General features: G+C 42.3%; 1 protein-coding gene across 3 annotated transcripts in view; it reads right to left on the bottom strand.

Annotated features, from left to right (window-relative positions):
• Window positions 1–13,549, bottom strand: part of osbpl6 (oxysterol binding protein-like 6) — a 170,288-nt gene that overhangs the window by 73,115 nt on the left and 83,624 nt on the right. For all 3 annotated transcript variants that reach the window (XM_072579124.1, XM_072579125.1, XM_072579126.1), the window contains exons 3-4: window positions 10,450–10,572; window positions 5,596–5,649 (exon numbers count right to left, since the gene is read on the bottom strand). In XM_072579124.1, the coding sequence (XP_072435225.1) occupies window positions 5,596–5,649; window positions 10,450–10,572 (177 nt within the window). The remainder of the gene's footprint in view (window positions 1–5,595; window positions 5,650–10,449; window positions 10,573–13,549) is intronic.

Genomic DNA, 13,549 nt, shown 5'->3' on the forward strand with positions numbered 1-13,549 from the left:
CTGACTATGCATGCTGCAAACTGGAGTGGACTCTGTTCCTGAGAATAGATGCTATATTTTTGAAGACTCTATATCTGGACTCTGTGTACCAGAAAGGACTATGTTTTTTGATAATTAACTGTATTATGTCGTTTGTTGGGTCTATCACTTGAGCTGTCTTGCGTACCCCTGTATCTGGCAGGCCTTGCTGTGAGCTGGGGAGCTCATGGGTCATCCTGAAAGCTGTCACCCTGAGAGTCGGTGGGTAGGCCATCCTGTGAACCTGAAGGTTGGTAGGCTGTCCTGAAAGCCGGAGGGTGGGTAGGCCGTGCTGATGCCAGTCGCCCTGAGAGCCAGATGGTGGGTAGGCCATTCTGAGCGCTGTCATCTCGAGAAGGGGTAATCAGGACGGGCTGTCCTAGAGGTGGTCGAGAGCAGGTACCTAGAGCAGCCAAGAGCCAGAAGGTGCATAGGGGCAGGCTACAGTCCGGAAGGCTTGTGGGCTACCTTGCACGCTGTCGTCCTAGGGAAGAGGACGGGCTGTCCTAGAGGTGGCCAGAAGGTGTGCCGGGATAGCCCACTGGCTGGATGGCGCATGTGGGTGGGCGAGAGCCCAATAGTACGTAGGGGACAGACAGAGAGCCAGAAGGCAGGTAGCCATCCTCAGTGCTGTCACCCTGGGTGGGCACCGGAGTGGTCTGTCTTAGAGGTGGTCGAAAGGTGCTGAGAGTGGTTAGTGAACCAGAAGGTGGGTAGGCTGTCCTGACCGCTGTCACCCTGGGCAGATAGTGGGGTGGGCTGTCCTAGAGGAGGTCGAAAGGAGTGTCAAGGTGGACCAAGAATTGGAAGGAGCACGGGGTGGACCGAGAGCCGGAAGGTGCGTAATGGCAGGCTGCCTTAGAGTGGCCGGAAGGTGGGAGGGATGGGGGCTTGCTGGGTCTGTAATGTCTGAACATTTTTTATGTAACTGGATTGTCTTGTGTAATAAATGTCTCTGTTGCAGTCTTTTTATATTTGAAACTGGGATTTATGGTTTGTCCTCAATTCCCTATAAACTGGTTGAACGGTAGTGTTTGGGGCCTAGCTTTGCTGCTCCTCTCCCTTGTAAAATTGCTGTTGTATACAGCTGTAACTGCTAACTGCTTTTCTGTAAACTTTTTGTAATTGTTTAATAAAATAAAAAAAGCAGGAGATTCAGAGGCCTTCTCAGTTTAGGGGACTGACTCTGTGCTAGCTGGTACTACAGTCAGTGTGTTACTGTTAGTTTTCGTTTCCCTTTTCTTTTGAGAGGGTGAAACTTGATTCCTGAACTGGCTGAATTATTTAGCCAGTTTGTTAACTGGCATTCCTTTTAGTGAGGACTGATTGTTAAACTCCTGGTGCAGATAATGTATTTCAGGTGTAGCTGAGTTCTCATTAGGGAATGGTTGTTTCACTGGCTGGTTACAGCCTGTGTTACTCTTTTCACTTCTGAGAAAAGGACAATGTTAATTTTGTGGTAGGGCTTAGTCCTTGGACTCTAGTTTCCTTTGCTTTTGGTATGTGTTCTCACTGGTTTTGGTGTTAGGACTGCATCCTTGCAGAAGATATACATTCTTCCAGAGGAGCTGTTCCTGTGGAGAGGCCTAGCCCTGGGACTAGGCCTCTGAAGATTGAACACCTGTGTGTGCGCTGGGAGGTGAGCACTTGCTGTATCCTGGAGTTTGGGTGAAGACCTTGCCTTCAGAAGTGGATCAAACCCCTGTGAGTTAACTGCACCTGTACAATGTACTGTGTTCCTGTGAGTGAGCCTGGTTTTCCAAGGCTGGGCCAGCACTCCATGGAGACTGAACACCTGTGGGCTGTGCATTTGCTGCCTTCAGGAGTGGACTCCATTTTGGACAATGCACCTCAAAAACTGGAGTGGATTCCATTCCTGGGAATGGACTCTATATTTTGAAGACTATTTGGACTGTGTACCAGTTTTTTGGTAATTAACTGTATTGTGTTGTTTGTTGGGTCTATCACCTGCACTGTCTTGTGTCCCCCTGGGTCTGGCAGGCCTTATTGTGAGCTGGAAGGCTCATGGGTCATCCTGAAAGCTGTCACCCAGAGAGCCGGAGGGTGGGTAGGCCACCCCGATGCCAGTCTCCCCGAGAGCCAGATGGTGGGTAAGCCATTCTGAGTGCTGTCGTCCTGAGAAGGGGTAATCTGGATGGGCTGTCCGAGGTGGTCGGAAGGTGTCAGAGCAGCCGAGAGCCAGAAGGTGCGTAGGGACAGGCTTAGATCCGGAAGGCTTGTGGGCTACCCTGCACGCTGTTGTCCTGGGGAAGGACGGGCTGTCCTAGAGAAGATGTGTCAGGGTAGCTCATTGGCCAGACAGTGCATTGGGGTGGGTGAGAGCCCAATGGTACGTAGGGGCAAACCGCCAGCCAGAGGTGGGTAGCCATTCTCAGCGCTGTCACCCTGGGCAGGTACCAGGGTGGGCTGTCCTAGGGGTGATTGAAAGGTGTGTCAGGGTGGACAGAGAGCCAGAAGGTGCATAGGAGTGGGCTGTCTTAGAGTGGCTGGAAGGTGGGAGGGGTGGGGGGGGGGGGGGCTTGTGCTTGCTGGGTCTGTATTGTATGCACTCATTTATGCAACTAGATTGTCTTTTTATGTACAAATGTCATTGTTGCTGTCGTGTCATGCTTGAAACTGGGATTTGGGGTTTGTCCTCATTTTCCCTATAAACTGGTTGAACGATAGGGTTTGGGGCATGGTTTCACCGTTCCTCTCTTGTAAATAGCTGTAAATGTTAGCTGTTTATCTTTTATTTTATTAAACAATTATAAAAGAGTTTACAAAAAAGTATCAGAGGTCCTCTTCACTCAAAGCTGTCTCTGAGGAAGCCAGACCAGTGTCAAGGACTCTCCACACACTGCTGGTGCATCAGTGGTAAAGGGAGTGAATGTTGAAGACTATGTATGGGGTATCAATCAAGCAGGCTGGTTTGCTCCAGAAGGGGTTAAGCTCTATGACTATTGTTGAAGCTGCACCCAACCAGACAACAGAGTATGCCATTGGACTGGTGCTGTGTAGGTGGTGGACTGGCTGTGAGGAGACAGGAGGTGAGTTACTTGCTGCAGGATTCCTAGCCTTTGACCTAGTCTTGTAGTCCCAGTATTTATATGGCTGAACAATAATTAGATTAGTTCTCTAGAGTGTGGAAACAGGCCCTTCAGCCCAAGTCCACACCGACCCTCCATAGAGTAACCTACCCAGTCCCATTTCCCTCTGACTAATGCACTTAACACTACAGACAATTTAGCATAGCCAATTCGCCTGCCCTGCACATCTTTGGACTGTGGGAGGAAATCTGAGCACCTGGAGGAAACCCACGCAGACACCATGAGAATGGGCAAACTCCACACAGACAGTTGCCAGAGGCTGGAATCAAACCTGGGACCCTGGTGCTGTGAGGCAGCAGTGCTAACCACAGTACCACTCGGCACAATGATAACTCCTTCATGTTGATATGTTGTTTATGGGGGATTCAGTAACAGTAATGCCACTAATCTCTAAGGGTGGTAGTTTGTCCCGATGCTAAGAGTCATTGTGTGGCACATGTTCTGTGCCCCATATTAACCCAAGTCTGGACTGTATCCGTGAAGCTGCTTTAGTATCTGAAGAGTCATGAGCATGGTGCAGTCATCAGCGAACATTGCCATTTCTGATCTTATAATGGAGGGAAGGTCATTGATGAACCTGTTGAAGATGGTAGGACCTAGACCCTATTGAGGAACTCCTGCAGCGGTGTCATGGAGTTGATGATTGACCTGCAATAATCCCAACCATCAACCTTTGTACCAGGGACAACTCCAACCAGTAAGAAACTGCCTCAAATTCCACTTGGTGCCACAGTCACTTCAATTTTGCCTCAACGTTAAAGGCAGTCATTCTCATCTCTGAAATTCAGAGATGGACATTGAAATCCCCTACACAACCATGCATTATGGGCCCTTGTTATCCTCAATACTTCCTTCAATTGATGTTCAACATGGAGAGGTCGTGATTCATCAGCTGAGGGAGGGTAGTAGGTAGTAATCAGCTGGAGGTTTCCTTTCCCATGTTTGACCTGACACCATGAGACTTCACAGCATCAATCATAGCTCAGTCATGTTCGGGACTCGGAGGACAACTCACTTCAAACAGGATATCATTGTTCCACCACACTCTGAGACAGCTCTCCTAATTTGCCACAAGTCCCCAGATCTTCATAAGGAGGACTTGTAGCTTACTGATCCACAAATCATCCCAGAGGGCAATTAAGAGTGAACCAAATTGCTGTGACAGAGTCTAAATCGTACAGACGTACAGCATGGAAACAGACCCTCACAGACACTGGGAGAACATGCAAACTCCACACAGTCACTAGAGGCTGAAATCAAAGCTGGGACCTGGTGCTAAGGCAGCAGTGCTAACCACTGAGCCACCGTGCTGCCCTTTTGAAACAGGCCCTTTGGCCCAAGTCCACATTGACCCTCTGAAGAGTAACACACCTAGACCCATTTCCCTCTGACTAATGCATCTAACACTTGGGCAATTTAGCATGGCCAATTCACCTGAACTGCACATCTTTGGACTGTGGGAGGAAACAGGAGCACCCAGAGGAAAGCCATGCAGACACGAGAATGTCTGTGTGGAGTTTGCACAGTCGCCAGAGGCTAGAATCGAACCTGGGATCCTGGTGCTGTGAGGCAGCAATGCTAACAACTGAGCCACCGTGCTATTCAATAGTAGTGATAATAGCACTAGGCCATCACCTCCCCCACCTATATTAGTAACCTTTAAATCATTCACTATGTTCCTCTCATATTCCAAACTTGCATATCCTTGGTTTCTATTTTTGATGTAGCATTTTCTTCCTCAAAGTCTGCAATTCTGAACTCCCAGTTAATAACTTACATTATCCGTTCTGTCCTTTAGGTTAAGCTTAAAATTGACACCTTTGATGGTTAGACCTAAATATCTCAGTATTTAACACAGCTTTCTATTCCTTAAATTATTGAATTTTCTGTTGAGTTCATAATTAGGGTTCATAATGAATCTTTACATTCAAATTGCCTCTACTGTAAGTTTCATTTTAGGCAGGAAAGATTACAGTTCTCCATGATCAGAAGGTGGCCTTGGCACTTATTCTAGTGTCCTCCTTCTAACTTGTGACAGGCTGTAAAATCTTGTTATTGACTTGTCACATTCTATTTTCCAGATGTGGCCACAGAGAATGCAAAAAATGTCCAACTCCCCTTTCTCAGCAAATTTCATTTCATTGCCATTATGTCCTAACACATTAGGAATACTAACATACAATGTCTCTAGTCCATGACAAACACATATGAAATCCATAATTATTGTTTGGAATAAGAGTTTACAATTTTAATTATTCAAAAGCTGTAAATTTTATTCTGTTCTCCATTTCATCATAAATTGCAATAAACCTGAATGATTGCTTATCAAATAAAACTCCATTATTACCTATACATGATCCACCTTTTGAAGTAAAATTTAAAGAATAGTAGGTAGTTACTACATAAATCTGACTGGTCAACTGGTACTTGGTGTGCCCAAATCTGATCATGTTGTCTTGTTACTCACATCAAATGGTGCCTTGGAGTACTTTAGCATTCCATTATCAAGGATAAAGAAGCGCTGTAACAGGACATATTTTGATTAATAAATTAACCTACAATTTAATTATGATTAATTTTACAAACTGTAAAGTTAGAAGTCCCAAATAAAAATCAACAGGATGGTATAAAACAATTAAACAATACAATTCATTTCTAAACATTTAAGTAAAAAACAACTTAAGTTTTTAAATATATATTTTGTTCCTGCACTATAAGTGAATATAAATGATAATAAAAAGGGGACAGCTCAGTAAACTCAAAAACTAGAAATCAACTGTAAATATTTTGAGGACTAACTAAAGACAATTCCTCCGGACATACGTTCCATGTTTGGGTGGCATGGTTTCCAAGTTGTTTTACTGACAAAATAAAAACTCAACATAATGGGCTGGATTTCCACAGAGTAAGCTACCTCTGTAGGTCTCTAGAAATAGGGTGGGACTTTATTCTGGCACTCCTTTCCTTGTTGCTCAAACCACCAACTTTCACTTAGATTGGCATAAAAAGTGGAGCTAGCACGCCTGCACTCAATCTCAAATTGGCCAATTTTAATGCATAAGAAGGTATCTCATAACGCTCCACAGCTTCAATGGATAGCTTCTCCAGGACTTGTGGTTCGCTGGCCCACAGACGAACTGTGAACCATAAGCTGGATTTGGATAGGTTTTAAGGGATATGTTTAAAAGTTATTACCAACATCCCCTCTATGGTTCCATGTCCCTTTGTCCCAGTGGACCCTCTGTACAGAATCCATGACCCATACAACAATGAAACATTATTTTTCATAAGCATTTCAAGATGAAGAATAATTCAGAAATCTACTTCAGAGAAAACAAAATGTTGTTCTCACAACCTTATAAAAGTTTCAATTGGTCACTAGCATTCATACCTTCAATAAAAGAAGCTTGATTCAATTTCAAACATCTAAATCTTATCTAAATAAATATAAATACCAGAAAACAAAAGGCCAAAGAACAAATATGGTGTTGTTATAAATGCCTGGCTGAGCTCCAAATAATTAGCTCAGTGAGGATCAGTTTACACAGGCTAATGAGTTTTATGAATTTACAATAGAATATTCTCTCTGGTTTGTTCTTCAATGTCTAAGTCTTTATTTGGACAAGATTCGGAAATGTGAAGTGGGGTAAAGCTTCTGTCATAAGAACCATGAATGTCAGTATGTGATGGACACATTCCTTCTTATTGCAGGTTTAGGTAAGGCAGATTTTAAGATGAGCAGAGCAATCCTGTGCATTTGTCAGTAATTAAGCTCTGGCTTAACCAATGGTGATGTTTTTCAACAAATTCACCATTCTCCATTTTATGATAAATATCTTAAACTTTAATCTATATGTCATACTATACTTAAGTTTTAACATTAATTCTGCTGGTCACTTGCTCAGTGGGAGCGAGGAGGTCTGTGATCCTGCGTGGGTTTTTCCATCATGGCCAGCTGCCCAGGCTCACCACCATCTACATTCACACATGAACAAATGGTGGCTCATTATTTCAAAAGGACCCTCAAGGGAATAGAAAACATTGACTAAGGAGTTTTTCATCACGAAAGGTTACACAGACGTATTTCCCATGTTATCAGCAATTCACCAAGCCACTGAACTGAATGCACAGCAAGGGGTACTTCTTCAGTGACACTATAAAGCCTTCGATCAATTAAACTAAGTAGATGCGAGTGGAGGGGTTGCTGTAACAGCACTCCTCCTTGAGAGAGAAAAAGAAAGAAAAGAAAGAATCACTGAAGCAATTTCACCCGCCTTGCCCTCACCTTCCCTGTTGCCAGTCTTCAACCTGGCATGGGGGGGGCACTTCATTCTGCTCTGTCTACATTCCATAACAAGGAGCAAAACAAAAAGGAAGCAACATGAACAATACCAGCGGCAAGAAAAACAAACAAAAGAAGTGTAGATGCTGTAAGTCAGAAACGAAAACAAACTGCTGGAAAAGCTCACCAGGTCTGGCAGCATCTTTGGAGAGAAATCACTTAACATTTCCGGTCGAGTGACCCTTCCTCAGAACTGATGGTAGCTAGAAAAATGTTAGTTTTTATGCAGAAGATAGGGTTGGGTGAGGAAGATAAGGAGTAAACGATAGGTGGGGATACAGCCTAAAGAGAGAGAGCCATTGGACACACAAAGAAATGGGTAACAATCTGCTAGGAGGGTGAATAGCTGCTAATGGGGACTACTGGTCACTAAGAATAGGCTATGTGTAATAGCACACTATGTGATCACAAGACCGGGTGTGTGAAACTTGGGGTAAGGACATGGAGAGTTCAAGCCCAAAAACTGTTGAACTTGATATTGAGTCCAGAAGGCTGCAGGGTTCCCAAATGGGAATGGAGGTGCTGTTCTTCCAGTTTGCGCTGAGCTTCACTGGAGCACTGCAGCAAGCCTCAGACAGAATGTTGGCCAGGGAACAGGGTGATGTGTTGAAGTGGCAGACAATTCAACACTCAGTCTTTTCTTGATACTCAAATTCAGTCTCATCCTGTCAACCTCCTGCAGCCAGGCTTCAGTCATCCTCCACAAACATCATTCCATTCTCCATACAAGACATGAGTAGTTCATCACCGCAAGAAAAGCTGCTTTGTTCTCAGTCATGTGCTGTTCCACAGGGAAGCAGGAATGGATACAAAGAACCAATTCAAAGAAAACCTAACAGAGTTTGCAGGAAGAGGATTAACACTGTCAATGCAGTGCCTCAAGAAGCGAAGACCCAGTCGGTGCTGACACCCACAGCCTTCTGAATCCAGGCCTGCTTCGGAATGGAGCACATGGGTATACATCACCAATGGTCACTTATGGGGCATTCCTATCCTGTGTCCTTGCCTTTGCCTGAGGCTATGAACTCTCCTCTACTGCAAAGAGTAAAAACAGAGAGGGATGAATTACTGAAGTCTTGCATGGAGATGGAAACGCCATTTGGGGAGTATTTTTTGAGGCCTGGGAGCAGGAGGTTAATAGGATGAGAGTGAATTTGAGTATCAAGTTTTCCGATGCAAGATCCTTGGGAAAGCCACAAGTAGAACTGTTGAATTTGTTGCACGATAAGTGCTGTGCAGAGAAGTTTGGAAATGTTAAACTGCAGGGATTGACACTCAGAAGTCTTATTGTCACACAGCTTTCCTGCCCTCCTGGATCCTCTTGGTGCATAGATTCCAGATCAGAAGGAGTACATTTCTGCTGCTGATGTCCTCAATCACTTGTATATCTACTTGGTTAGAGAAATTATTTTCCCTCTCTCATCCCACAGTAGGGCCTCCAAATAAATGAGAAAACCCAGAAAGTAGCGCTCCCAGGTCACCATTCCTGTGCTAGCTATAGCCTGAAAACCCAGATGCAGCTAAGTCCTTGTAAGCTACAGTGCGGTCCTTTAATTAGAAACCCTACCTTTGGCAAAGCAAGAACATTATTCCACCCGCCCTCTGATTGGTTGTGGAACCAAAAGCGTGAGATTGATGTTGTGGCTCAGTCAACAAACCACAGCAAAGTCCACTTCAGCATCCAATGGCTCCCAACTCACTAAAATGGTTACACTGCTTCAGCAGGGACCAAATTGAGATCATTCTTTCTCAAATAAATGAAGAAAACTTTAAGAAAGTGGGCTTTTCCGCCCAAACGTAGACATGATAGATGATCGAGTGGTTGTAGACATCCAGAAAATTAATTCAAATGAAACACAAGACGACAAGAGAACCAGGTCTAATTGAATAAATGGCAAGTTTATGAGTATAACATGATCAACAGTGGAATAGACTTTGAGATGGAATAGCGGAGATAAAACTGCTTGAATTATTTAAGAAACAGTTGGAGGTCGTCATCGTGACAGGCTGAAAAGGTCTGCGGCTAAAATGAACAGGAAATATTTAAACATTTTCATTTACCATGTGAATTCTAAGAGATAGGAAAGAAGGAACATGAATCTGAAAAACTGGACCAAACTGCAAATTGATTTGGACACTAATTTTTTTGCGCTGTGATTAAAGATGGCAAACGCTGAAGCAGGATTACATCTTTGTACAGAATACACTGAAACAGAAGACTGAATAAAGTTACAAATCATACAGCACCAGGATATAGTCCAATAGGTTTACTTGGAAGCACTAGCTTTCAGAGCGCTGTGGTTGTAGAGTATAAGATCGTAGGACACAGAATTTATCGCATAAGTTTATAATACGATGTAACTGAAATTATACATTGAAAAAGACCTGAATTGTTTGTCAAGTCTCTTTTTTTTAAAGAATGGGAATGCTGGCAAAGAGGACTGAATAGTCTTTTTTTTCTTATTGTTTTTGCAATATTCATGATCACTTTCTTTACTGTACTTCAACTGATTTTGCTGCTACTCCTCTTAATTTTATATTTTCATTTTTCTAAATTGTGAAACAGGGAAGTATAGAGAGACAAAAAAACATTACTTTGGGTCAAGGGATTGCTTTATGCAAGGACCATGGAGACAGGGAGGATGTTAGAGAACAGATTTACTTAAAATATCTTTTTCACTAGAAGATCATATACACCACACCAGCAAATAATTCAACATTCTGACGTTATGAAATCCATTTTCCCATCTCGGATGCAAGTTGCAAACTCAGCTCATGATAGTATAACAGGCAAAAATCCATGATAGACCATTGCTGAGATGACATAGCAATTACAAATAAATAATGTAAATCTTCACAGACTGCAGTTAGAAGTAGGGCATTAATCATACAGCGATAATCTATTCAAAATTAATTTGTAATTTTAGGCAATGACCAGTACAATTGCCTTCCTTGAGAAGGAATTTATCTAATACTTACTTTATGCCAACCTTTTAAGGGCCACTTGCGTTTTTTCAACATGAACCCCTCATGTTTATCTGGTTTCTGCACATTAGTCTGACCAATTTTTAATCCTTCAATGATTTCCCAGTTGTCACCATCCTGTGAATTTTAACAAAGAAAATTATACAGAAATAAAGCAATGTTTAGGATAAACTTTTGCAAATGAGAAAATAGACAATATGCATAGGATTGCGAAGAAAACTTAATTGCTTTCACTGTCTTGCTATTTACACACAGCTTGAAATGAAATCAGAGGATGGATCTGCATTCCCCATCTGTTCATTTTATGGAGCATTATAAACATATTGGGATATTGTAACCCTATTTAAGAGAAAAATTGCATTTTGCTAACAATTTAATAAAATCACATTCTCTGGTTGTTGACATTAGCTTTTCAGGTGTTCACTTTACTCCACAGTTGGAAACATATCCTAGGGAGCTACTGCTCCACTGGAGATGGAAGTGAGAAATTCTCAATTTTTAAGACAACAACAATTTGCCATTTTATATGCCTTCAATATTGCAAAACATCACAAAATGCTTCACAGTGATATTAAACAAAATCTAATATGGAAGTCTTAGCATACTGGAAGCCAGCCAGGTTAGCAAGAATAAAGGGAATGGTGTAAAGATCTATGATAACCCAGTTTTCATGGACTGAGAACAGGCCTGTCCTCAGAATGAAAGATTGTCAGGCAAAACTAAATGAGCAATGGGCTATATTTAAACACCAGATGGCTCAGGTGTAGTTAATGTCCTTTTCCTGAGTGAGGACAAAAAAAATGTAGGGCAAGCAAAACCAGGGCTCCCTGGATGGTCACAGAGATAGAGTAAGACAAAGCAGATAAAGAAAGAGCATGGCAAGTGTCATCTTGATTATACAAGTGAGAGCCAGGTTTGAAATGGGAAGTTCAAAGTGAAGATCAAATCAAAATAAGAGGCAATTAGAGAGTAGGAGGATGACAGCAAACATAAAACAGAATCGAAAAGTCTTGCAGAGGCTGATCAACTATAAAAGCATGATAATGAGAGGGGTGGAGATCATTAGGGACCTAAAAAGGGTTCTACACATGAAAGTAGAGAGGTGGCTGAAATGTTATGAGTATTTTACATCTGCTTTTACTAAGGAAGAAAATGCTACCGGAGTCATAGTGAATGGAGGACATGAGAATGCTATGACATCTCTGCTAATTTAAACCTGCAACACAAAAGATTCACCCAGTGCTGTAATCTGTTAAAATTTGAGAGGCAAAGAACTCTCTCAAAAGTCGCTGTTTAAAGTAAAAATTAACAACTTTGTGTTTTTAAGTCTAACAGAGAATATTAACTAACAACTATTTACAACTCCTTTCTTTAAACTTATCTTTTACTTCCCCCTCCACAAAACTAGTCCAATAAAAAGATATTTTGTAATACAATTTACAAAAAAAAAACCCATTTCAAAACCAGTCAGCTTTACCAAGTTTCCTCTGTAGATTCGCTCTCCAGGTTGGCCTGGTTGTTCTGCTGCGCAGACTTCTTCCACAGATAGTTACCTCTCACAGAGGTCTTAAACTAGCTGCCTACATCTGTTGGTTTTTGGTAGTTCTCTCTCAACTAGTCAAAAATATTCAGTTTTATACCAAGACATTGAATCGTTTCATTGGTTTTAATATTACCAAAATACTAAGTTCAAACTTGATTGGAGTTTGGTATCTTGGGGCATAATTTCAACTGATTGGGCCAATTTGAATTTGTTGTGTCTCATGGCAACCCAGCTACTCTAGCTATTTCGACCAAATGTTACATTGTTACCTTGTTCCAGATTCTCTGCGCTTCTCTTGCTAGCTTTTCTACTCTCTTCATGACAAGAGTTACTGGATAGGTTAAAAATTGACAAAGGTGAGGAGGTGGATAATACATGCCTCTTCTGGGTATGTTTTGGGCAAGATACCATGTAAGTTAGGGAGGGTGGTAAGCTCACTATATCCAAAAGCTCAACTGACCCCAATATTACTCTACACCAATGCCATAAGACACTTGATATGGGCTGGCAAGTAGGAGTGGGCTTTACAATTTTTGAAATTGCTTAAAACAAAGGAAAGCAGGTTCCTGCCATCATTGGAGGTGAGGTCCCAAGAAGATAGCAGCTCCCGTTACTTCCCAACTTAGTGTGCATTAAAATCCACCCACCCACCACTTTGCCTGTTTTGACCAAGTTGGTTAAAAATCCCCAGTGTTAAGCTGGGATCAAAAATCGCATGTCAGTCCCAGCAGTTCCTACAACTGTGCCACTGCAGGGACTGTTGGTGCTATCTGATAGTTCCAGAGGACAGGATCTCCTCCCAATGAGAGTCAGAAATACTAGGAGGTGCACATTTAACCAGTCCTCAGTGCTTTCTGGCTGAGGCGTGGGCTTTTAATTGGTTTTCCAATTTGCTCTTAGCAGTGAAGAGTCCAAACTCTCCCTGCCCATATAATAAACGGAAGAGTGACAGTATTAATACAATGTTGGAAAGAGCAATCAGTGGTGGACAGTTGTCTCTCAAACTGGAAGGATGTTTTCTTGATATATAAAAAAAATAAACTGGTCTTGGGCATATAGGGCACAATTTCAATGTATGCATTTATCACAGAAGTTTGAATTATCGTGAACTGTATTCGAACAAGACGACCGGGCCCAACTAGTAGAATTGGCACATGGATGACTGATGAAATTTAATGCAGAGAAGTGTGAAGTGATGCATTTTGGCAGGGAGAATGAGGAGAGGCAATATAAACTAAAGACACAATTCTAAAGGGTATGCCAGAATCAAAGAACTAGGGCATATGTACACAGACAGTTGAAGATGGCTGGACAGGTTGTGATAAATGATTAAAAACATAAGGGGTCCTGAACTTTAGAATTAAGTGTGCAGAAGTAAGAAAGTGAGGAAGTTATAAGAAATCTTTTAAATATTATTGCACGATACTATCCAGTATTGTGTCCAATTCCAGGCACTCACTTTAGGAAGGATGTGCAAACTTTGCAGAGGTGAAAGGAGATTTATAAGAATGTTTCCAGGAAGGAGAGACTTCTGTCATGACAACAGACTGG

This window comes from Chiloscyllium punctatum, chromosome 10 (assembly GCF_047496795.1).
Source record: "Chiloscyllium punctatum isolate Juve2018m chromosome 10, sChiPun1.3, whole genome shotgun sequence".
NCBI lineage: Eukaryota > Metazoa > Chordata > Chondrichthyes > Orectolobiformes > Hemiscylliidae > Chiloscyllium > Chiloscyllium punctatum.